This window comes from Metschnikowia bicuspidata (assembly GCF_001664035.1).
Source record: "Metschnikowia bicuspidata var. bicuspidata NRRL YB-4993 chromosome Unknown METBIscaffold_3, whole genome shotgun sequence".
In the NCBI taxonomy this organism is placed as follows: Eukaryota; Fungi; Ascomycota; class Pichiomycetes; order Serinales; family Metschnikowiaceae; genus Metschnikowia; species Metschnikowia bicuspidata.
The window spans coordinates 975,280-999,075 of NW_017387733.1; the positions used below are offsets into that span (position 1 = coordinate 975,280).

A 23,796-nucleotide genomic window follows, 5' to 3' on the forward strand; every position below is an offset into this window, starting at 1 on the left:
CGCTGGGCGGTGGTAGTGATGTCTTTCGAAATTCTACTCCAGTTTTTGCTTTCCTGAATATGCGAAGCACATGCGCTCGCACGCGGTATACGTGGGTTGCTCCATAATACTAAATTTAGCTGATACGATTGTTGCTTACTTCGCAACATGAGCTTTATTATCGACAATAGTCGGAATGCATATAGGCTTTTTTGTACTTCAATGACTCGATCCATTTATCCAGCCATCATACTTTAGCGTAGCTCTATGCATGCAACAGCAAAGAAAAGCCCGCACTAGCCATACAGGCATCTTACATCATAGCAATATTGCCAAACAAATGACTGGGAGCGACTTCCGCAGCTTAATATTGCTACGTTCAAACACATATAATAAGGCCAAGCATTCCTATGTCTTAAAAATTCTCCTTAAAAACTATAATTATATCTTCAAACATGTTCCGCCAAATTGCCTCCAGAACCATTGCTCCTCTCTCTGCTAGAGTCTCTCCAAACGCGAGATACCTTTCATATTCTCGTGTGAATCTCAGTGTAGTCGACACTGCCAAAGACATATTGCACAAAGCCAACAAAAAGACCGGTGAAGTGCTAGCTAACACCATTGACACGACCGAAAAAGTCACACCTTCTGGTGAACAAGTGAAAGACGCTGCAACCAACGCTGCTTCGGCTGCAAATCAAAAGGCAGGAGATGTTTTGGCAGATGGTATTGAAAAGGCCGAAGACATTAGCCACAAGGCCAAACAAACTGCCACTGACGCTAACTTGGGAGAGAAGGCAAAGGATGCTGCTCAAAGTGCAAACAAATCTGCAGAGAACCTTTCTTCGAAGGCAAAAGAGGGCGCAGAGAATATCTCCGAAAAGACTAAGGAAGGTGCACAACAGTTTTCCCATAAAGCGAAGGAAACCACCATTGACATGAAGGATCATGCGAACGCAAAGAAGAAGGTCCTTGAAAACGCTAGGGGTTACGAAAACTTGCAGGACAAGGGTTCTAAGGTGGAGACTGAGCAAAACCGTCCTGATGATGCCGTTTAGATTCGCTTTAAGACCAAATTTATACACCTCCCAAAATAAACAACACTGTTGAGATTATTTGGTATGTAGATAGCCGCAGAAAAACATCTAGATACCTTTCAAGATTTTATCGATAGTGTTATGCTAAGAATATTGATGAAATGTGTGGGTCGATGTCGCCATTAAACTCTATGGATCAATGATGTCATGTGTACTGATGATGGCGATCCTTAGGTTGTTGAAAAGCCGTCCGCGAAGCTCACTTTCTTTGAAGAGTCCACATTGACAGGGGTGATTTGGGGAGCTGCCTCTACCTGTTTCACGGATTTTCTCTCAATGATGGATAAAAAATTCAGCGGAACATACCCAACTTTGCCTGTGCGAGATCTGACTTTCCACCACTTGCTCTCGTTTCCGAGAGGGTCAAGTTTTGACAAGATTGCAACAAGCTCCTTGGCCTTCAACTCAATCTCTATGTTGGGATTTTCGGGGTTGAACTCGTACAAAGCCTTTGCAAATTCCAATGATTCTGGGTCAATAGGTCCACGAGTGCCAGCAGCCATGCCCTGTTGATCTTGAAGTCTTCTCTGTTGTTGCCTTTGCTGTTGCATATTAAGCGTCTGTATCGCCTTACTCAAGAGATAAGGAAATCCAATAGAGGCGGCCAAGAAAACTAGTAATGGTTTAAAGGATATCCGGGCAGGTTTTCCCGCACTGGCTTGCTGTCGTCTAATCTTGTCCTCGAGTTTCTTTTGCTTCAATTCAAACTTGCTGAACTCTTTTAGACTTATGCCGTGATTGTATGGCCTCCCTGTAATCTTGAAGAATATTCTTTTCGCGAACTTGATCACCGCAAAAATCCCAAGCAAGGAACCAAGGGTATTTTTTAGGTTTCCAAACTGCTCGGCCAATGATACCATTGTGAAGAAAGACGAATGCGTGGCCATGTATGTTGCTTCAAGCATCTGTGCAAAGCCGCCGACAGCTCCGATGATCGACTCAATGAGCTGGAACGTCGCCTGTGTGCCCTCCGCCAAACCACCTGGACCGTTCATTCCGTTCATACCGTTCATTCCATTTTGGCCATACATCCCACCACCGAAGCTTGAGCCATACATACCTGACCCATATCCGCCGTGCATGCTGGAGCCGTATCCTCCATATCCACCGTACATTCCTGATCCGTATCCACTTCCATACATCGAGGACCCATATCCACTGCCGTACATAGATGAGCCATATCCTCCGCTATACCTGGAGTTTCCATATCCACCACCATAATTACCAGCTCCGTATGAAGACGACATACCGCCGGCGCCAAATCCCATGGTATTGTCTTGCTCTAAGATCGAGGTGGGCCGTTCTGGAATGATTGCCGAGGATGTACCTAAGGAGCCCGGGGAATCTGTGGCTGCATTTGACGCAGCAGAAGTGCCACTAGAAGTTTCCCATGGCTTCGTCCGCGGGACTGACATCGAGCTTTGAATATTTACTAGTAAGCGTTGGTGAGCTTGGCTTGGGGCAGAAGGACTTTTTTCCTCAAACAGTCAGGCTTGACAAATCGTGTGTCTGTATGCAGGTGTGGGGGTTTCACGTGACTCTTTTCCTTTGATTTGTGCCGCGGGTAGTATGCACCAGTCGCCCAGTGCAGGAGTACTTGTTCATGTTACTTTTCATTTTCCTTCGCGTATCAAAGCTAGCTATGGAAGTGGTTCCAGCGAACTACTTAAGCGGTTGAGATGGATATAAACATCTGTTCCATAACCCTCCATTGAGATCAACTTCAAGTCACCTCCGAAATATTGCGCATATAGTCTCGAAATCGGTAAACCGTACCCGAACCCCGCCATGGGTGCTTTAAACGTAGTTTGGTTGAATTCGGCATCCAAGGTTGGCGTTTTGTCCACAGTTGTGTACAAGTACGTCCAGATCAAGGGAATTTCACTGCGAGCAATACCCCCTCCTTCATCCGAAATTTTGATGGCGATGTCCTCACTTCCTTCTGAAATGATCACCTTGATTGGGGGGAACTTCAAATCATTTAAATCAATATCCTCTGGTTTCAATTCGGGGTTTTCTTCAATGAGCTTTTGCTTGAGCAAAGGAATATGGAATTCAATTGTTGCTCGAAGTGAGTTCTTCAAGACCTCAAAAAGCATGTGAATTAAATGCCCTGGGACGTACATGAAGTTCACCAGCTCTTGTGGCGCAATCAATTGAACTTCAGGTGCTTCAAATAGCCCATAATAGTCTTCACAGATATACTTAGCCGTTTCCAAGGCGTCTTCGGCAATCTCCTTGACGTTGCATTCGGTGGAAATCACACCTACGTAATGAGAGTTTGCTCCCTTCCCCTGACTAGAACCATTTGACCCATTGAAAAATTTGGAGATTTTCTGTCTGGTCGGCAGAGCTTGTGCCATATTGAGTGCAATGTGTTGGCCAATAAGCATCCGGATTCCAATTCTCAGCATGTAGAAACGATCCAAAAACGTTTGTATGGCTGAGTTCACCTGCACCAACTGATGTTCCGTCTTCCACTCTTGAACGCCCTGCGCCATGGTGGCTACTGTAGCATCATGTCTTTTCTTGATTTTGTTAAGCGCTTCAGACACCAACTTATTGTAGTCGTAAACTTCCTTAGGCCAAATTATATTCGTTGGACAAGGGTTGTAATATGTTTTCCCAAATGTGGGTGACTCTTTTCTTGACCGGGGGTTTGAGGCACTCAAAGACGAGTTGGCCTGGTACGGACGAACCACAATCCCATCGTCAGAAAACACATTGTTAACAGCTGGATTCGACTTTTGTTCCTGTGCCAAATTTGAAGAGTCCAGCAACGCGCCCGAGTCGTCTCTTGGCGGTTCGTTAGGGGAGCAGGATTGATAACTATCATGACCATATTTATTTCCGAACAATTGTTTCCGCAAGGATTCGTCAATTTTTGGCTTTGGCAATGAAGTGAGCTCCTCGAACGATTGCGCATACCAATTTTTTACTTTGATTGTGGAGGGCATTTTCAGAAGCCCAAGAGGGGCGTTTTCCAAGTCTCTGACTTTCAAGGCCAAACGAATGGGGAGCTCTTCGACAATAAACTGTGAGGCAAGAAATATCGAGCCAGGGGATGGTGAAGGACCAAATTGAACCATTTGCCTGATGCTAATGGACGTTTGCGGGTATGACGCATACTTCAAGATGTTATCTCGAAGATGCTTTGTTAGTTCCCAGCCAGTTCCCATGATTCCTGAGTTTGTGTACTGGTAAAGAAGTAATGTTCAAAAAAAAGATGGAGTATAAGTCGTATCTGATTAAGGAGCCCGTTCTGGCTGTGTCTGTTAGATACTCGCGCGGCCGAGGGTTGTGGCGAGGCCTGCGCGGTGAAAATTGCGGGGGAGTGCGAAGCTCGGGGATAGCGCCGACATTGTATGAGGGCGTGCTTGAAGATGGATCGGTTACGAACTCCGGGCACTGAGACTGGACAGAGGCTCGGATTCGAAACCTAGTCCACCGAAAAATCTTGCTCGTTGATTTGTCAATTCTATTTCTCGGCCTAAAGGAAGAAAAGGTGTGTCATTACCAGAGAAGTCTTGAGAAAACTGGGCACGCAAGTCCGGGGCCGGCCGGTCATGTGACCACCCTGAGTGGGGGTTAAGATAATCTCGTGTTAGTCATTCATCGCCCACGATAATTCTCGAATAAACCAGTCTTTGATGCAAGCAAGCTATGTATTTCGAGGAATGTAGTAGTAAATAAATCATGTACATAAATGAGTAGCATGGGGACCAACAAGAACTGCTCTGCTTTAATTGACATCGGCACTTCCACGAGAAAAAATTACGAGTGCCATTCTGCAATTGACCAGTTGCCCAAGCCAATCTCAAAACCGTGCAGTCGGTCACCTTCTCGGTCCTCCGAAGTCACGGATCCATCAATAGCAGCACCTGAAGAACTTCCAAATTTGATGGAATTAAAAATTTGACGCCAGCAGTTACCACGTCTGACTCGTGGGCTATGATTTTTTCAGGAATTCAAATCTTCCACCATGTTTTTGTCTTGGGTCCTATTATCTGAAGTCTGAAGCCTCCGGTCAGCCGGCCGTAGCATGCCACTATCCGCTACATGCAGATATGTTGCGCATGATCAGATCACTTTGTAAGACTTGCTCTTCACTTCGATTGTATTACGATGCAGGCTGAAAGGAATGATTCACACGCTCCGCGGATGTCTACATACAGTATCATCTGGAGAATGTTCGACCCCGGTGGAGCGGACTTCGGGGTAACGGAGAGGATGCGCAATTCCGAGAATCTATATATTGGTGGGGTCTGCCAACGTCTCCCTTCCTCACCTCCTCACTTCCTCATTACATTAAGCAATCCAAACAAGGAGAAATATACACTACACGCACTAGTTAACAATTTCATCACACTACAAATACATAATGCAAAGACAATTCCTCTCAGTTGCTTCCTTCAAGACTGCTTCAAAGTGCTGGCTTCCTGCGATTTCCAAACTGTCGTCTAGCAGATTCTTCTCGTTTCAGACGATGTCCGTCCAGTCCGAGGGTTCGGAACAAGAAAGCGTCAGCTTAGTTTCAAACGACAATATAATGTCCTCGCAGTCCACAACGGCCCATAGTGACGCCATTTTCGAGCCCACTATTCATTCTTCGGGGGAAGTCTACACTGCTGGTCCAGTGAATAGGGCTTGAAATGGAGAAACAGGATAAATTCAAATACGATTAATGATATAATACTTTCTATAAAATTCACAATTTCAAATACAGTTCGTAAGAGGCAGACTCTAGATTCACCCCCCACCTTCAGCCTTTCTTATCGCTCGCCCCCGCACGTGACCCAGACTATCAATTTGCTCGGACGCAGTGCCACCTTCCAAAAATACAGCTATCTCGGAAGGCCTAAACACACACACCCAAGCCCTTTCAAAGGAACCACATTTGAAAATGAGCACAAAATTGCGGATTGCTGTTGGACAGATGTGTTCATCCTCAAACGTTAGGATGAACTCACGTGTTGTTTGCAAGTTGATCGATCGTGCTGTTGAACGAAAGGCGAAAGTACTTTTTCTTCCGGAGGCATCGGACTACATCTCCAGAGACGCTGCACACTCTGTAAGTTTAGCTAAGCAAACAAAAGCAGATTTCATTAATATTATACAGAAAAAGTTACAGTCTGTCTTATCAAAGCAATCTCTGGGTGCGCTTTGCGTGGCTGTTGGGGTTCACGAGCCAACTAAGGGAGTCAATAAAGATACAAAAGTTCAAAATAATCAATTATGGATATCTGAGCTGGGAGTTATTGAGCAAAGGTACCAAAAAATTCATTTATTCGATATCAACATTCCCAATGGTCCGATTTTTCAGGAGTCAAGGTCAGTAGAGGCGGGTAATAAGATTTTGTGTCCCTTCCCAATTAGCGACAACGCTCCTGGATTCAAAGTAGGATTTTCCATTTGCTACGACATTCGCTTCCCTGAATTAGCCGCACGACTCAGACAAATGGGGGCTAATATTCTCACTTATCCTTCAGCGTTCACGACAAAAACAGGTGAGGCGCATTGGTTAGAACTAGGACGCGCCCGTGCAATTGACTCCCAATGTTATGTGGTTATGGCCGCGCAATGTGGCGAACATGATATATATGCTGACATCCTTGAAGGTAAAGAGAAGCTAGACAATAATCCTCAGGGAAACCGCACCAAGAGGGTCAGCTACGGCCAATCAGTAATCTTTGGGCCGTGGGGCGATATTTTGGCGAAAGGACCCACGTATTTGGAGGCTGAATGCAGTGATGCCGTCGATGCCGAAGGCGATTACTATGAAATTTTTGATGCAGAGATTAATTTGGAGAACTTAGAAAAGATTCGAACTAACTTGCCTGTCTTTTCTCACAGGCGACCAGATGTGTATAGTAGTTGATCAGGTCGGATTAGATCTGATAGCAAAACGTTGCCACCCGAATTTCTTGTATATCAAACAAGTGTTGCTGGTGTGATGTCAATGTGTATGTAATTGTGGTGCCATAAAATCTGAGCATTTTGATACTTAATCCAAGTCTAGATCGCCAAAACTTGCCTATATGTCAATGTTGCATACAGATGCGAAAAGATAATGAAGGGGGATACAAAAGTATCGATAAAAACAGTTCCTCGAATATGAATAACATCACGTGAGAAGATCCATTTGGAAAGAAAATGATATGAGTCTTTGGCTTAGAATCCACCTCATTCATGGACACCATAGCGGAAATACCGGACCTTCGCAACGTGAACAGATCTTCTGGTTTGAAATAACCATCCTCAAATTTGCCTCCCACCCTTAAAATAAGGGCGCGCACGTGTAATAGGAATAACTCGATATCAAAAAATGAAGCGTGTCAATTCACGCGGCTTGGCATTGCTTTTTTTTTTGCAATGATTGCCGTGAAGCCTCGCAATGTGCAAGATTTAAAAAAGTGAAGCTTTCGTACAGGATTTGAAAGAAGGCAATCATGAAAAGAACACTCCCATCCTGAAATCTTGATTGTAAAAGAGGCCTTGAATCAGATTTTGTCAAACTGTTGATATTCATTTCTGGAAGTACCAGAGAATTCGAAGGACATAGTGAGTCTTATCCTGATATGTTTTGATGGAAATACTAGGCTTGGTAGTTTGCAATGAAAATAACAAAAAATAACATCCTTGCCACTAAACAAACGTAGGCCTAGCCGCGCCGCAATGTCCAATTTTATGCCGGAGAGGGGAGACGGAGGGGTAATAATTCATTGAGTTGAATGCACTCTTTTGTTGAGCGCGCTAGCAAGGCAATGAGTAATTCGGATTAACTTTGGGAGTCGGTCCCACATCTATGCAGTATATGCTCCGCCTATCGTTCCCCTCTTATCGTATAGATATGCGACAGGGTCAGGAATAAATACTGGTCTTTTTGCCATCCAATTCCAGATCTTTTTTTTTGCTTCTCAAATCTAAACCTCATTCTTCATTTCTTAAGAAATTGCTTCAGCAGTCAAAGTCAACTTGATCCCTTCTTGGTCCCGCTGCCACTTATTAGTCTCGGGCTCCCATTCTTCGAGACTTTTCCCCCAGCCTTAACGCCCTCGCCTTTTGTGTTGAACCGTGCAATGCTCAGATTTGCCAGATTGATAACGGGCTCAGCATCCCCAACTATTACGCTTTTCCACAATACAAATTCCAAGCTCTCTCATCACTTGCTCGAGCGTTTGACCATCCACAAATCCCGCTTTTTGCTAGATGTCCGTCAGAATCGATTACCACTGTACGAAACGTACTCCTTCATCCACCAGGAGTGTATGAATGTTCATCCCCAGAACAACCGGAGTTTCGAACGCATTTTTCCAGCGTTACTTGCCTCGCCAAGTCACCTGTTTTGCAATGTTGAAGTAAAGACAAAATCAAAATTGAAACAATTCGTTCCAGACTTGGAATTGGTGAATGAGTCGTCTTATCTGGATAATATTGCTCTTCATAATGCGACAGAATTATCACCTTTCGTAGTGGACTGGGCCAACAAGTTAGTGGCTGTGGACGACGAAGGCTTAGACACCATCATGCAAAACTATTACTCGTGTGGAATGCAAAAGAGTAGTAAGGTACATTTACCTGAAGGAAGTGACTCCATACACCAAGGACCTGATTCTGGAAACAGTCCTATATTCAATTCTCCAAAGATCTCCCTTCAAGAAACTTGTGGCCCTCAATACAATCAGTCTGCTGCGGCTGCTGCTGCTGCTGCTACGGCCGCTCGTTGTGTGGTGCATCCTCACATTGCCGAGTTTGCTGACCTCTACTGAGATTCGTCTGCGTGGTACGCTTGTACATGTTGAGTCCATGAATATTGCACTACGTATCAGTGAATGTAGTGCTTTGATTAATAGAATAAGGAAATACATGGGTTCAGTATATTTTTCTTTTTTCTCATCTTCTTTTTCTTTCTTAACTTTTTCTTTTTCTCTTTTTTTTGCTTCATTTTGCTTTGTTAAATTCCCATCCTTCTTGTGACATACTCCTGTGCTAAGACGGCAAATGTCAACCCCAACCCATCTTGGATCCAATCCTTTACCCAATCACTTGGATCAACAGACTCACCGTCATCCCCCAAATGAAAAACAGAATCCACATCATCATGCCTGCCTGAAACCCATCGTGCCCATCTCAAAGGAAATGGCTGAGACTTGCTCACAATGGTAATATTATTCGTGATATCCTTCAATATCATTGTGAAAGTAAACGAGTTGCTGTTGTTACCTTCAATATAGGCGGGGCCCATATTATCTTCTTCATTGGACTGCTGGTCAACGTTGCCTGATGTGATGGGCTGTATGGAGATAAATACATTGGACTTATTGATCTCATGGTCAGTAGACTCCTCGGTGGGAATATGCAGCTTTTCTAGATCGACGATCTGTAGGTAGTGCTTAATTGAGCTTTCAAGATTGGCAAAACACAATTTCTCCCCGTCAATAGCTTTTCCGCTAAACATGCTCAATTCATAGTACTCAGAGCTTTTATTGTGTTCATTTTTATGATTGAAATTGCTAACTGTGGTCTTAATGCCACCTTCGACCTGGCTCATGACTTTATTGAATTTTGTGGCACAAAGGCTGTCCAAATAGTTGACATTGTTTAAGTCATAGACGAGAAGAATATTCATGAGCTCGTCTTCTTTATCAATTAATCCATCCCTAATTTGCTGTGACATTGTAGACAAAATTGAATTCAACTTGCCTGTAATGTGCAAAATCTGTTCGGTATCAGCGACACTGCTATTTTCAGTGAGAAATTTATGTCTTTGATTGGACAACTGATGTGAAGTATTAGACGCTATTTGTAACGTAGTTTCACTCAATTGATGAGCGTTTGAGGTTAGTGATCCCCAAAGAGATGAGACTTTGTTAGACCCTTCCGTGTTCCACCATGAAGAGATAGATGTTATTGGGTCTACTGCTTCGTCTTCCATGGAAGCCGACAATTTGGAATGATCTGTATTGCTCTTATCTTTGTCACCAACTGGTTTGTGATCCGCTTGGTCGTATGTGGACAACAGTTTTCCTGTTTCCACGTCAACATTTCGGTATTCGCTTTCATTGGAAGTTTCTTGCAGCGAAGCAGCAACAGACTTCTTATTTTGACCATTAAGATTGGATTTTTCGTCTCCCCTCTGGGGCAAGGCGCTTTCGGTTCTCTTTGGTTCAAATTTACCTTTGGAATTTCCTAACGGCTTAGTTGTTTTCTCGTGCGCACTAAGTTCGTCCAAAAATTCCAAGAATTCATCATTAGATTCAGTATTTTTGTTTATAGGTGCAGGCGTATTGGTCTTAGAATCAGGGAGAGAGTTTATGAAGTCCAAAACATCATCGGTGTCTGTACTACTCATGGTTAAAGTTTATGACAATAGTTTGGTTGCCTCAACTACGGAATAATTCAAGGAGTCTGGAGGTGCACGGGTGCTGAGAATAATCCTCGCTTCAGTGAGCTTCAAATGTTTGAGCGGTGAAAAATTTGAGGAGACTTATGCAAGTGAGTGTTCTCATTTAACATTCTAGAAATGATCAATTCAAGTTAAAGTACAGATTGTTGAATTTTTTAAAAAAAATCATTTCTTCTCTGGTAACAAACTAGTCCGAAGATGTGAAAGATGAATTTGTCAAAGACGAAATCATGTGTAATAGAGATGAATTTCATGAAGCTTCTAAAAAAACCAATTACAAATATAATAATATACAGCTCTAAAACTGGTCCAGAGAAACTTGGGTCCTCGATGATGTGTTTATTTGATTCTATGCATCATCCGGAGATCACTTGATCCTGTTAATTCAGAATCTTTGATATCGTCGTCAAGTTGATCATTTTCAAGCTTCATACAACAGATACCATTATCGCTAATCAAAAATGCTGCTTTCTTACTCTTAGTAGAAAAAAATAACAAAAAATATTTAGGAACTTTGTATCATATGTTTTGTGAGATGAAAAGCTACGAAAATAATAATTATAAAAGTGCGATACGATAAGTTAAATCGAAATTCTTCCACAAGAATCATAGATTGAGTTTTTCTTTAAGTCTTATCGCTCTAGAAGAATATTTCGAAAGTTCGTAACGGCCTAGTTTTGTTCTTGAGTATCAAGAAGCGACCACACGTATCATATCGAATTCTTGTATGTTCAAGTTTCGTGGCGCTGGAATTATCCGCAGGCAAGGCGTGCATTCTAGCTGCACCCCCCCCCTCCGCAATTGGTCGCATTCATGTATTTCTCTGATGAATTAGGTAAAAAAAAAGTGAGAGTTGAAAAATGCAGGAATACGAGAATAAAAGGATAGAGTTTAAATTGCTGGAATAAAAATATCTCATGATTGTGATGACAACTTCAATTCAGTCAGACAATGTTTCCAGATTAGGCAGATCGGAACCACTATATATTTTCAGACACCAGCTAAAGACGAACTATTTTAACATTTGAGATTGGTTCTGCGGCCTACCCAACATAAACCAAGATAAATAACGCATAATCATGTATGATTTGCACACATGCATGCAATTATCCCGAAATGGCTACACCCATACACATGTTCAAACTTGCACCAAACTCTTCGAAATTCGAGTTTAAATACTCTTTTCATCTTTATGGCCATTTTAAGTGCCAACAGCTTGCCTAAATTACACGCCATTGTATGGTATTCTTGCTTTGAGATTTATCAGAAGCACTTTTCAACTAAGCCATCCAGTATTTGTCAATGCTTCATTCCCCGGAAACTTCGTCTCCTAAACAAAAGTCGAACTGGAGAGAAAAAATTTGGCGGCTGTCAAGCTCCCCGTCAGGTAAATCATTACAGGCTCAAAATTCCTTTTTAAGGACCCCTAAAGGATCTCCCAGTATGCCTTCTCTTTCCTTCTCGCCCACTCTGACACCCGGCTCATTGAAACATAAAAATCCCGATTCTGATCGTTTTTTGACTCCGCTCGATGTTCTTGACCTGGATCATGAAATAAACACTCTTTTGGACAACCAGGTTGGTATGTTATTTGGTGACTGGAATATCCCTCCACCCCCACCAAGAAAAACGACAGGTTTAAATACAAACAAGCCTCAGCTTCTTCCCGCAAAAACAATTTCAGGGCCCAGAATAAAACCCTACTTCACAAAAGCCTCCAGACTTGACTTGAACGTCAATCAGGAAACTTGCTTTATTTGCAAAGATATTTTGGAAACAAAGCTTGACTCTGAAAAGTTGGTGCCGCTTGAGTGTGGAGATTGTGTTCACGGCGAATGCCTTCAGACAAACGTTGAAATACTACTCGAAAAATCAATCAAAAAGGGCGCCTTCAGCAGGTTCACTCACAAAAATGTAGTGGAAAGAAATGTGTTACCAGTGTGTGAAGGGAAACACTGTGAGTTAGAGGGAAAAAAGAATCAGGTCTGCCCAATATCGAAAGACATAATTTCCGATCTCATGAAAGATGTCATGTTGTCTGTGAAGTTGACGACAATATCTTCCGAAAATGAAAATTCTGATTCTTCTTCGGCTTTGACTTTCGGTACCGAAAATCGTGTCTCAAGGTACTTTTTTAAAGACAATCAACTGTTGAGACCAAAGTCAAATGCAGGTAGAGAATCACAGTACAGCTTTTCAATATTGAACGATACACGGGAGTTTATGGCTGACTCTTCCATTAGGAGTTATGGACCTCCATTCATATCCAATGAAGAGACAACCCGGCTGCTTGAAGAGATCAAGAATAAGTTTATCAAGCATATGCTTAAAAGGTATTCAAATTTCAATCTTGTGGTCTTAGTTTCTTTGGGGTCTTTGAGACTAGTCGATAAACTTCAAGTTGCATTTGGTGAGAGTCAGTTTACACTGCTAATTGTCTATCTATTTTCAAACTTCATAGTCATCGAGACTGAAGGTCCTTCCCCAAAATTGTTTCCACTTAACGAGGAGCACATCATTACAACCCCAGAGACGTCTGTGATTCAATTTGTGACAAAAAGCGGAGAGATTCCTGTTTTAAGATTGAATTCGGAGACTGATGCGATAATCGAAAAATGGGGCATAGCATTGTCCGATCATCTGCTAATACTTCCCTCAGATGTAATCACATCTTCGATTCGCATGTCTGACATAGTGGAAGAAGAATCATCAACAAATATCGTCCCGAATCAGAGAAATGTTATTGAGTTTCCATCGCAGCGAAAAAATGTCTTTAATCAGCGGGCTGGTCCAAGAATTTCAACAGTACTGAGTATCGAGCCAAAAGAAATATGGAGTGAGCGCTCGGATAACTTCGAACAAGAGCTCATGAAGATAGGTGTTTTGCCAATGTCTGTACCTTGCACTGATCTCTATGATACCAAACCAACAAGCCCTTTGAACATCATAAAACCACAAAGGGAAACCCCAAAATTACTATTCGAAAATGCTAATTCTGTTGACTCAGATTCAGAATTTGATTCGGACTCAGACTTGGAGCTAATCAGCGAGGTCATGAATAAGCAAAGACTATAATATTTTAGATCAGCTATACCTCATATATGTCAGAATGACACATCAATTGGCAGAGAATCGATTAATCTCCTGTAGTATGTTGTAGACCCAATGTTCTCGCTCTTGCCTAGATCTTGCCAAAAAAACAAGAATTTTTCCGGTGACACCCAGCTTCCGGGTCATGTGCATCATACCAGGATTTTTGAGGTCCACTTTTCCATGTATCGTGCTAGAGCTCTGACGCTTCGTGCTGTGTCGTAATGCTCGCTTACCACCGAACCAAATAGAAAAGCATCTCATGAATTCCTCCTCAGACGATCTCCATCCATCAGGATATATTCTAGGTAGATCGCACTCTCCTGGTGATTTAACTTTTTGAGAAGCGACAAGATCAAGCTGAGTGCTACTTTCAGAATAGACGTAGCACTCCGAAATTGGTATCGTCATGTATCTTTCGTAGTAAGGCGTATCTTTTTGAACGCCTGTCACTTTTGAGCGCTTGAATAGAGAATATATCAAAAGATATCCTGAACAAAGCACAACAAAGTATCGAGAAAAGCTAGAGTGCTTTTTTTGTTTTTGGTATAGATACCCAGAGCACAATACACATGTCGACATTGCTAGCCCAGAAGACGTAAATGTGATATCGTTCGCAAAAGATTTACCGACCTCAAGACTGTCGTGACCGAAAGAGAGATTTGAATCCACATAATCTCCCAGTCTTAGCTTTGCCATATTTTTAAGCTTGCTTGATGTTTCTGCTAAAGAAAGTTTAGCCATATGTGATCTCCAGTATATTGCCAACTCATTTAACCTTTCAACCCACTCATCCCTTATATTTCTCAGAGGTGCTAGCAATTTTAGTTGACTACCGTCAAAAAGCTCGATCTCGAAACCGCAATCCATGATATTCATATCATCCAAGACAACTGGACTCGAGTACCACAAATACAGCTGAAAATAAAGATGGCGGGCTTGGATTTTCTCAAAAGGTATTGCTTTCACCGCTGATATCATGCAAATATCTACCATAGCCCTCGCACCAACTATTTGACGTAGTTTTCTGGAAAACTCTTCGACAGCCTCATTATCAAATTTCTCGAAATCTGCTTTCGATAACCAGCTGATATGTTCGTGATCATCCAATTCGAAAGAAGTTTTTGGGTAAACATCAGGTAGCAGGTTGCACAAGCTTCCTTTGTCCACACCCTCTTTCAAAAGTTGATTCTGCGGCGATGGAGGCACTCCTCTGAGTAGTGATGAAAAAAATAGAATATTTTCTGAGGAGAAAAAGTATTGAATTTTGTAAAAAGAACGGAACTTGGAGTATTCTTTTCCCATGGTGTTGGTGATCCTCGAGAGGAAGCCTTCGATGGAAGTTGGGCGTGATATAACTCTCCCCTTTGTATCTTTTACAGACAAGGGAATCTTAGTCATTTGTCTGTACTCCAAAGTGGCTCCTTCACCCAAAAGTTGACTTTGTAAGACTAGCGACTTTCCATCACTGGGGATCCACTCAAGTCTGTCATAATATTTGAAGCAAAATGCAGGGGTAGAGTTTTGTTCAAGCCACTCAGAAGCAGAGTTACTGCGGTTTGCAAAAGCTCTCATATATGTACCGATTTTTGTACTCAAGTATGAAAATAGAACATCGGACTCTACTGCGTATCCAGTTGGCTGCTCGTGTAACTTCAAAAGCTCAGCCCCAGCAAGAGATTGATCAAGAAGTGGCCGAGGAACGTCAATTTTAATCTGCGTCCTCTTTCCTGCAATATCAATTTTCACAGTAGAAAAGAAATCCTCTTTAAGAACTTCCTTTATCATATAAAGCCATTTGAAAGCCACTGTTGTATACTTCATGTTCATGATAAATATTTTCAAGCCATCTTCGACGAGATTAGCAATACTGATAGTCTTGTCCGTGAGGGAGAAAAAGTCTGCACGAATGTCTTCGTTGATGTCGAAGGAATGCTCAGGTTTTTCTTCAAAATTTTTTCCTTTGTTCCTTTCAAACAACAGAACATGCAAAGGATTAACATGACTGCCGGTGTTTCTTAGCACAACAAAGTATTCTCTCCAATGGTCTTGAATGGTAGAATCTGCGTCACTCCGCTCTGTGAAAGAAAGTACTGTTGAAATGTTACTAACCTTTCGTATCATAACAAGCATTTTATCCACTCTAACAATCTCTCCAATCTTTCGTTTCTGCAATATGTTATCAACAATCTTTAGCTTGAGTTTTGAGCTGCTCAGTTGTGCTCTCCCTTTTGACTTACGAGCAAGCGTCTGCATTTTCCGCACGACACGATAGTGTTCTCGTTCGGCCAAGACGTATTCCTGTTGCAAGATTTCATTAGATGTTTTTTCTTCTGGTTGGGGGTTTGCGAACTGCACTTTAAGTTTCTTGTCGTCAGCCCTCTCAGACTTATATCGCATAGACGAAGACTCACCCAGACTTCTTTCTTTCATTGAGGACTTCTTGTGCTCCCCGAAAAGCTCTGAGCTGGCTAAATAGGGAATTGACTTTTTCACGTGAAATGTGGGCTTGTCTTTCGTAGGATATGCTCCACATTGCGAGTCCATCAGTAATTTTAGTTCATGCTTGGGTTCATCATTATTTCCTGTTGAAATATTGACATTAGCTGGGGAGATATCTTCTTGGCAGACTTCATCGTCCCTTTGCATCAATTTATCTCTTGTAATCCGGAACGATTTGGTACCTCCATCGGGGATATGTTTGTTCAGGAAATAAGGAATTTGAGTCCTAGCATGCTCGTTATATTTGAGAGAGGGAAGATCTTCTGTTGGTGTGGAATATTCCTCGTCTGAATCATCTATACTATCTTGTAAATTTTTCAAGCTATCATCTGGGGCTTTTCTGTATAGTATATCATTGAAACTTCCACTATCAAATGACATATCATCCGAGGCTGTCGAATTTGTGACTGCATTTCGTAGCACAGTCTCGTCGGATAAAAAGCTTTTTGAGGATGTTTCTTCCCAGGCATCAAATGGTAGTCTTTGCTCAGAAATATTCTCTTGAGTATTCTCAGTGACATAATTTTCGATCGGTGACGAGCCTAGACCCGTGAGCTTATTCATACGCTTCTTGAGACTCAAAGTAGTGGCCGGAATTTTCAGTCTTGCGGTACACTTATGGGATGTTGAATTCGAAAAAAGAGATGGCGCATTAGACAACTTTATCCAAGTGTCGGGCACTTTTCCAAGGAATACAGTGGAGGCTAAATGACTCACTTCAGCGGAAGTGGCATAAAGAAGTCTGAATGCAGTAAAGGATGAAGTGGGTATTTGGATGGTATTATGATCATTCTTCGTGGCATCGTGGGATTGTTGTTGCAATGAAGATGGAGAGTCCTTGACATTTTCCTGGATGCGGGCCATTGAAGCACCCAGGTGACCAAGCTGTTGTTGTTGTTGTTGTTGTTGTTTTTAATTTTGAAACCCTCGAGAGATCGGGATGCTTTTCGGGCTATGTGACATGTATGTTTTGGAACTCCACACCAAATAAACCTCTTGTCAGTCGGCTTTGCGATTCAAGCAGACTTCTACATGAGACGTGCGGCCTCGTTTCGAGACTAGTTCTAAGTGCACGCGTCCATAATAATATGCGAGGTGCGGGAACATGAATATACAATTTCTTCATGATTTCATGATGTCACACTTTCAGGCATTAAAACGACGTATTGATATGCTAAAACTAACCCAGTTCAACTGCGTATTTTTTTGCAGCTGATCTGGGGACTCTTTATCATCGTTCTTCTCAGGAGATCAGGACTTGATTCCCCTTTGTTTGATATATGCCAAGAAGCTTGATTACTAGCAAATTCTTTGGTCTCTCTTTGCCACGAGTATCCATACCGCATGGAACACATTATTATCATGAATTGTATGCTCTTACATAGAAATAGTGAAACACTCGTTTTATCACTCAAAATAAAGTGGCTGGGACAAATTACGGCATTGTAGACACGTTTGTATTTATTCGATACGATCGACTAAAAATTCGAACTCCGAAATATGGCACACCACTTTACACTACGTCTTCATCTTGAATTCCTATGGAAATCCCCTCAGGATTCATGTTTTCTGGGGGAGAAATACTAGGAATTGCCTCTAATGCAATATAAACCAACCCAACTACAAATATCAAAAGGCTCGCTAAAAGTCTGAACCAGCTGGCACCATTGATACTGGCACCAATAAGAGTGTAAACTGCAAGTTAGTACTGATAAATGCTCATAGAACCAAACTGTTCGGAAACTTATACATACAAACGCCTCGGCCCACAAATGAGAAAAGAAACAGCCCGTAAGTTTGAGCCTCAGGAGGGATCGAAAATTCTGTCTTGTTAGTGTCTGATTTGACATTTTGTCTGATTTGACATCTTTATACATCGCATCGAAGTGTGATTTACATACCAAGAATACCAACAATAGCTCCAAAGCCAATTATGTAGACACCCAAAATAAACTAAAGTTAGTACTTCATCTCGAAAACAGTCTTATAATACGCCGAAAAAACCGCTTTCTTGTAGATTGATTATTCGAAAAAGACATACAGATTGACTATTTTGTTAGTATTTCAAGTTCTGGAAGAAAGGAGTATTATTTCGGCGTACTTACATTCCACTAAATAACTGAGATAAACCGGATAGCACCTGTGTGGTTAGTATGGCAAATAGATTTTGAGCTTCTTGTTTATGTGGTACTTACGGCTAAAGATCCGACAGCCAAATTTGCAGCCTTGAAAACCACGTTCAAGTCCAGCCCGTCAAATGATTCCATAGTGTTGAAGCAGTATTCAGTTGTTACAGAGAACAGACGGAGTGAACAATTGAGGAATAAAGCAATGTGCAGTCAATCTAGCGCGTCGTCGCACCACAAATGCTATCTCGGCGCGTTTAAAAATGTATAATTTAACAAACGTAGAATTTGCACAAAGAAGAAGTACAATTCTGAAGTCAGTTGAAGGCGAGAAAGTATTTAATTATACGTGTTTGGTTACTCTAACTCTCTGGAGTCAGATATACAAGCTTCTATTTCAAATGACAAATCACGTGATCGCGATTCTTTTTTCTTCAAAACGATTTACAATCACCTCAAGAATCGTTTTCTTGACTCAGTAGCTCGAGAATGAATAAAGAAGAGAATCTTATTGAATTAGTCATCAGCCAAAATAGTGCGGACAACAACTTGAGGGTCCATGCCGAGCTAGAATTCAATAGAACAGCTGGGGAAAATCCCACTAGAACTGTTTATGAACTAATTCGGGCTTGCGCACACGATAGTTCACATCCGATAGACGTAAAACAGTCATGCTTGCTTCATTTGAAACGCTTAGTACCCAAATTTTGGTCTGCAGGATTTCAACTGTTCATCGGCCCACCCATTGAGCAAGAGACAAAGGCCTTTATTCGTGAAAGCTTGCTTCTTCTTGCAACGTCGTCGACTTCTTCGAAAATAAGATCTGGGAGTTCCTACGTAATTGTACAAATCGCAGCCGTTGACTTCCCAGACGAGTGGCCAGACCTTCTCGAGAAGATATATACACGTGCAACTGAGAATCAGAGTGTTGTATCGGTAGTGGGGAGTTTGTCCGTGCTCAATGACTTGTTTGATGATTTGATAAGCGAAAGCCAATTTTGGGAAGGAGGAGTTGGGAATAAACTTATTAGCTTTGTTGGCTATCTTCTTCAGCAACCAGGAATGTCGCCAGAAATCAAGATAAGTGCACTCAGATTACACCTCACAGTGTTAGACACTTTACTGAGTCCAGAAGCGCATGAACTGGAGGAGCGCAAGCGATCTGTCGCAAGTCATGTCAAATTTCTCAGTGAGGTTTTACTTTCACTTGTCAAGGATCTGATCAACTTGTCTTCCTCCAGTATATCTGTCGAGCTAGTACAGCTATCTCTCAGATCATACTTGTACCAAGTGTTTACAAAGATTTTGAACAGCTTTAGAAAACAATTTCTGTCGTGCGAGATCTCTGATCTTATACATGTATTGAATGAGGATATCTCATTGGGGTCTAAAGTGGTGAAACAAATTCTTGTTGACGAGGTATTGGTATCTATTTCAAAGACCGAAAATCTGGATGAACCTGAAAGGTTTGTGTCTCAATATCTCATGAGTCTTCTTGAGACTCTTTCGGCTGCACAAGGGTTTCGCAAAATATGAGAGACATTGGATTCGGCACAATTCGAGAAATTTACAGTGGCTTTATCCATGTGTGCTCAGTACCCAAAGGTAACGATGCATGATTACACAGAAGACTTTAATCTCTTTGTGACAAGTGAAACAGGATTATCTTCACAAACCACTATTCGTGACTCGATTAAAGAGCTACTTAGTGAGTTGAATGAAAGAGATGCGGTCGCAATTTTCCAATTGACTAAATTATATTTATCTCAGGGTCTGGAAAGTTGGATAGAACTAGAAGCCATGTTGTTTTTGAGTGAGGGACTTTTTTTAGATCAGGATTCGATAACTTCAGACAATGGTGTCTCTTTAACACCATATTTGGAGTCGCTTTATTCCTTGATCCTGTCGAGTAATTCCATAGAGATTCCACCATTGCTTATGGCGAGAGTCATTCTTTTGGTCCCAAGAGTATTTGGAAATTTTTCCAAGCACAACTCCGCCGATTCTCTTTGTGCAAGCTGGCTCGAAAAAATTTTTGACATTTGCACAAAAGGTCTTGTGAAAAAAGGTGATGAGTTAATTTTGGCAAGTGCCTTGATAAGCGTGACTTTGTGGAAGAGTTTAGACAATTTCGACTTGAAAAAAATGGGTTTGAAGCTTCAATCTTCGATCATGGAAACTTGCTATTTACTTCTTGATGATAGTGACGAAGATACGCTTCCCATTATTCTCGAAGCAATATCTGCTGCTATAAGCATAGACAATGTTACTATTTTCAAGTGTGAAATAGAAGAGAATCTTTCGGTTGTTGACTTGTTTTTACGGGTATCTTTTAAGGATCCTGCCAATATTCAAGTCACGATTGACTCAAGTGAATGCTTGCAGGTCTTGCTATCTAATATAGGATTGGAGACTTTCCTAGGCGTTTGTCAGAAGCTGGTCCCCTTTCTAGTGGAAGTCATTAGGACCACATTGTCTCAAAATTGCGTTCAGTATACTCCTCAATTGGATTTGGCATTAGAGTTACTAGGATACGTGATTGAAGCTTCTCCCTGTCCGAAACTCCCGAAAGACATTTTTCATTATATCTTTCCAGTGTTGAGAGACTTGATCTTGAAAGCAAGTGATGATCAAATCTTGCAGAGCGCCGGAGAGTTATTCAACAAATTGATGCAAAACAATGAGAGTTTATTCATCAAGTACTCAGATCCAGATACTGGGCAATCAGGACTAGACATTTTGCTTCATATTGCTTCAAAATTTCTTTCGTTGAATTTAAGCGACCAAGCAGCGATGAATTGTGGCTTGATAGTTATAACAATTTTCGAAAGGTTTCAGACATGTTTGAACAGTGACTTTTTCTTTCAACTCCTTGAGGCAACAGTCAGACGAGTTGCCATTGCGAAAGAAGTTCTCACAGTCGAAAATCTAATTTTAGTATTTTGCAACCTAGCGCTCAACACAGCTACTCATCTTATGATTGACGCTCTCATAAGTATGCAAATAAGTGATTCATCTGGAAACTTGCAAGATGGCTTGAGAACGGTTTTACCCATTTGGTTTGAGTCGTTTGAAGTGACGAGAGGTGTTGAAAAAATTCAAAAGAACATACTCGCGTTGGGCAGAATCTTCTCACTTGGAGACCCAAGAGTTGAAAGCATCAAAGTGAATGGTGATTTGATACCATATGACGGTGATCTCATAATCACAAGGTCTATGGCGAAGTCAATGCCGCAAAAATTTACGCGAATTTCAGCTTCACAGAAAATTTTAAAGTTGTTAGTAAGTGAACTCAGGTTCCAGTCTCTGCAGCCCGACTCTGATGACTATGTTCTCCATAATTCCGACGATGGTGATGACGAAGATGGGTGGGAGGATATGGACGGAATGGGAATTCCCAACTACGACAAACTAAAATCTTATGTGGATTCTGATGAGGAAGAACATGATCAAATGTCAGATAAAGGAATCAAGGATACACTTGTCCAGTTCTTCAAAGAATGTATCACAAAAAATGTTGCGAACTTCCAATTCTACTACGAAATGTTGGATGACGATGAGAAAGCTGCTATATCTGAAAATGTGATATTTGCCTAAAGCAGTAATCCGTGAAATAACTTTTCGTCGCATGAATAGACTATACCAATGGATCAGTTCCACAAGTTCTACGGTTTAAGTTACAAAAAATGTAACACACATTTTTGTATTCAATCCGCTAGAAGCTCCCGACAAAGCTACGTGTACGATGCTGAGAAATTCCGGCTCCAATATTAGTTTTTCTCAACAATTTGAAAATTTCTCGGGGCTCTGCTTAACCTGAAATTCATTATTCTAAGTTTGCAGATTTGGAGAAGTGAAAAATTTATAGATACATGAATAGTGAAGTTCATATGCACACCCATCTTAATGCCTCAAGACTCGAGAGTCATTGCACATCGCAAGTTTGTCGTAAATGCAAGCGGTAAAGTGCCATTCTAAACTATTGAAAAGGGCAATGCATACCAAAATTTTAGCAGTACTGAAGCATTCGATCTCATTTTTAAATGAAAAGCCTATCTTTAATGATGAGAATACTGAAAAGGATATGCGCATGGCAGCGAGCGCAGTCAGGCAAGCGGGCAAGGTAGTTGCGTTTCCGACCGAAACTGTTTATGGTTTAGGTGGTTCTGCACTTAATGATCAATCTGTCAAAGCAATATATCAGGCCAAAAACAGGCCGGCAGACAATCCTTTGATTGTTCATGTTTCATCCATCGAGCAGGTTCAAAGAGTCATACTAACCGAGCTGCATAAAATCCCCCCTGTCTATGAGAAGCTCTTGCAAAGGTTTTGGCCTGGACCTCTAACTATTTTGGTGCCAATTGAGAAGGACTGCCCAATTTCTGAGTTGGTAACAACAGGTCAAAAGACAGTGGGTGTTCGAATGCCAGATCATTCGATTGCAAGGGCACTCATCGCACTTAGTGATACTCCTTTGGCTGCGCCCTCTGCGAACGCATCGACTAGACCTAGCCCAACATTAGCAAGCCATGTGATGTTTGATTTGAATGGTAAAATTCCTTATATTCTAGATGGTGGGGCCTGCTCTGTGGGCGTGGAGTCAACCGTCATCGATGGTCTTTGCAGTCCCCCTATGTTGCTCCGCCCAGGTGGTGTGTCAGCCGAGGACATAAAAAAGTATGGAGGAGAAGAATGGAAAAACCTTGTGATTGCAAAGAAGAGTGCTGGAAAATCTGAGTCTGTAAGAACCCCTGGGATGAAGTACAAACATTATTCACCTACCGCAAAGGTTATACTTTTTGTCAATTGTGGGGATGGCGCAGAATCAGTCCGGCATTTTTTGAAAAAGAAGGAAGGTAAAATTGCTATTCTCAAATCAACCAGATTTCTCCTGGCTCAAGAGATGGGTGTTTCAAATGTTATCGAGCGTGAACTCGGTAACTCTGCTACAGAAATCGCACACAGTTTATTCAGGGAACTACGTGATGTGGATGAATTGGGCGTGGACTACATCTTGGTGGAAGGTGTAGAAGAAGTGGGAGATGGTCTAGCGGTCATGAATAGACTTTCCAAAGCAGCTAGTGATATCATTGAGGGGGACTACAAATCATGATAGCGATATATAGTACTGGTCGGCATATGGACAATGCTATTTGGGGTAGAAAAATTTGTGGCATGAATTTTGCATCTCAGTGATTTGGAAAAAAGAGAATTTGTTATGCCTCGGATCAAGAGTTTCGTTTACTTCATGTACTTGTTCGCAAAGTATGACTTCAAGTGTGCATGTGCTGAATCTTAACAAACTGCATCACCAAGGCTTTAGATAGGTGCGCGACTCAGCACGACTATACCTTTCGGCATTGGGATCTGAGATCCTCCTACAACTGATAGTGTCATTATGTTTTGAAAAGTAAGGGCTATTTCTATATCTTTACGCCGCTTTTTAGAAAAGGATTCAATGAAAATGAAGAACAATCCGATAATCTCTTTTAATCGCCATCAAATTGACTAGGTGCGTCGTGGCACGTTCTTGTTTTTTCAGTATCAGATTTCTCAATTCAAGTATGTACGGTACTTCGGATCCTTAGGATACTAC

At 41.7% G+C, this 23,796-nt stretch overlaps 11 protein-coding genes across 11 annotated transcripts; 6 read left to right on the forward strand and 5 right to left on the reverse strand.

Moving 5' to 3' along the window:
* Nucleotides 1–422: 422 nt before the first annotated feature.
* Nucleotides 423–1,037, forward strand: METBIDRAFT_42198 (uncharacterized protein; the record flags this gene model as incomplete). Its single annotated transcript, XM_018857511.1, has 2 exons — nucleotides 423–795; nucleotides 874–1,037. Coding segments are annotated over 2 exons (537 nt in total), but the record flags the coding sequence as incomplete, so codon positions are not given.
* On the reverse strand, nucleotides 963–2,682 carry PEX13 (peroxin). Its single transcript, XM_018854733.1, has one exon. It carries the CDS (start codon nucleotides 2,489–2,491, stop codon nucleotides 1,247–1,249), a length of 1,245 nt encoding a protein of 414 aa, XP_018711679.1. The 5' UTR covers nucleotides 2,492–2,682; the 3' UTR covers nucleotides 963–1,246.
* A 34-nt stretch (nucleotides 2,683–2,716) lies between these two features.
* METBIDRAFT_11732 (PDK/BCKDK family protein kinase) lies at nucleotides 2,717–4,255 on the reverse strand (the record flags this gene model as incomplete). The annotated part of the gene is made up of 1 exon (XM_018854073.1): nucleotides 2,717–4,255. The coding sequence occupies one exon, from the start codon at nucleotides 4,253–4,255 to the stop codon at nucleotides 2,717–2,719; it is 1,539 nt and encodes a 512-aa protein (XP_018711680.1).
* Nucleotides 4,256–5,979: 1,724 nt separating this feature from the next.
* Nucleotides 5,980–6,954, forward strand: NIT2 (putative hydrolase; the record flags this gene model as incomplete). The annotated part of the gene is made up of 1 exon (XM_018857525.1): nucleotides 5,980–6,954. One exon carries the CDS (start codon nucleotides 5,980–5,982, stop codon nucleotides 6,952–6,954), a length of 975 nt encoding a protein of 324 aa, XP_018711681.1.
* Nucleotides 6,955–8,155: 1,201 nt separating this feature from the next.
* Nucleotides 8,156–8,845, forward strand: METBIDRAFT_40791 (uncharacterized protein; the record flags this gene model as incomplete). The annotated part of the gene is made up of 1 exon (XM_018857313.1): nucleotides 8,156–8,845. One exon carries the CDS (start codon nucleotides 8,156–8,158, stop codon nucleotides 8,843–8,845), a length of 690 nt encoding a protein of 229 aa, XP_018711682.1.
* Nucleotides 8,846–9,030: 185 nt separating this feature from the next.
* Nucleotides 9,031–10,428, reverse strand: METBIDRAFT_42620 (uncharacterized protein; the record flags this gene model as incomplete). Its single annotated transcript, XM_018857561.1, has 2 exons — nucleotides 9,031–10,044; nucleotides 10,120–10,428. 2 exons carry the CDS (start codon nucleotides 10,426–10,428, stop codon nucleotides 9,031–9,033), a joined length of 1,323 nt encoding a protein of 440 aa, XP_018711683.1.
* Nucleotides 10,429–11,784: 1,356 nt separating this feature from the next.
* Nucleotides 11,785–13,557, forward strand: CST5 (Cst5p; the record flags this gene model as incomplete). The annotated part of the gene is made up of 1 exon (XM_018854074.1): nucleotides 11,785–13,557. One exon carries the CDS (start codon nucleotides 11,785–11,787, stop codon nucleotides 13,555–13,557), a length of 1,773 nt encoding a protein of 590 aa, XP_018711684.1.
* A 42-nt stretch (nucleotides 13,558–13,599) lies between these two features.
* On the reverse strand, nucleotides 13,600–16,938 carry METBIDRAFT_42780 (uncharacterized protein; the record flags this gene model as incomplete). Its single annotated transcript, XM_018857586.1, has 2 exons — nucleotides 13,600–16,202; nucleotides 16,443–16,938. 2 exons carry the CDS (start codon nucleotides 16,936–16,938, stop codon nucleotides 13,600–13,602), a joined length of 3,099 nt encoding a protein of 1,032 aa, XP_018711685.1.
* Nucleotides 16,939–17,405: 467 nt separating this feature from the next.
* On the reverse strand, nucleotides 17,406–18,341 carry METBIDRAFT_69426 (uncharacterized protein; the record flags this gene model as incomplete). The annotated part of the gene is made up of 6 exons (XM_018858378.1): nucleotides 17,406–17,769; nucleotides 17,829–17,897; nucleotides 17,976–18,027; nucleotides 18,116–18,122; nucleotides 18,180–18,214; nucleotides 18,270–18,341. The coding sequence occupies 6 exons, from the start codon at nucleotides 18,339–18,341 to the stop codon at nucleotides 17,588–17,590; spliced, it is 417 nt and encodes a 138-aa protein (XP_018711686.1). The 3' UTR covers nucleotides 17,406–17,587.
* A 348-nt stretch (nucleotides 18,342–18,689) lies between these two features.
* METBIDRAFT_78219 (uncharacterized protein) lies at nucleotides 18,690–21,797 on the forward strand (the record flags this gene model as incomplete). The annotated part of the gene is made up of 2 exons (XM_018858845.1): nucleotides 18,690–19,595; nucleotides 19,740–21,797. 2 exons carry the CDS (start codon nucleotides 18,690–18,692, stop codon nucleotides 21,795–21,797), a joined length of 2,964 nt encoding a protein of 987 aa, XP_018711687.1.
* Nucleotides 21,798–22,194: 397 nt separating this feature from the next.
* METBIDRAFT_78220 (threonylcarbamoyladenylate synthase) lies at nucleotides 22,195–23,313 on the forward strand (the record flags this gene model as incomplete). Its single annotated transcript, XM_018858846.1, has 1 exon — nucleotides 22,195–23,313. The coding sequence occupies one exon, from the start codon at nucleotides 22,195–22,197 to the stop codon at nucleotides 23,311–23,313; it is 1,119 nt and encodes a 372-aa protein (XP_018711688.1).
* Nucleotides 23,314–23,796: the final 483 nt, after the last annotated feature.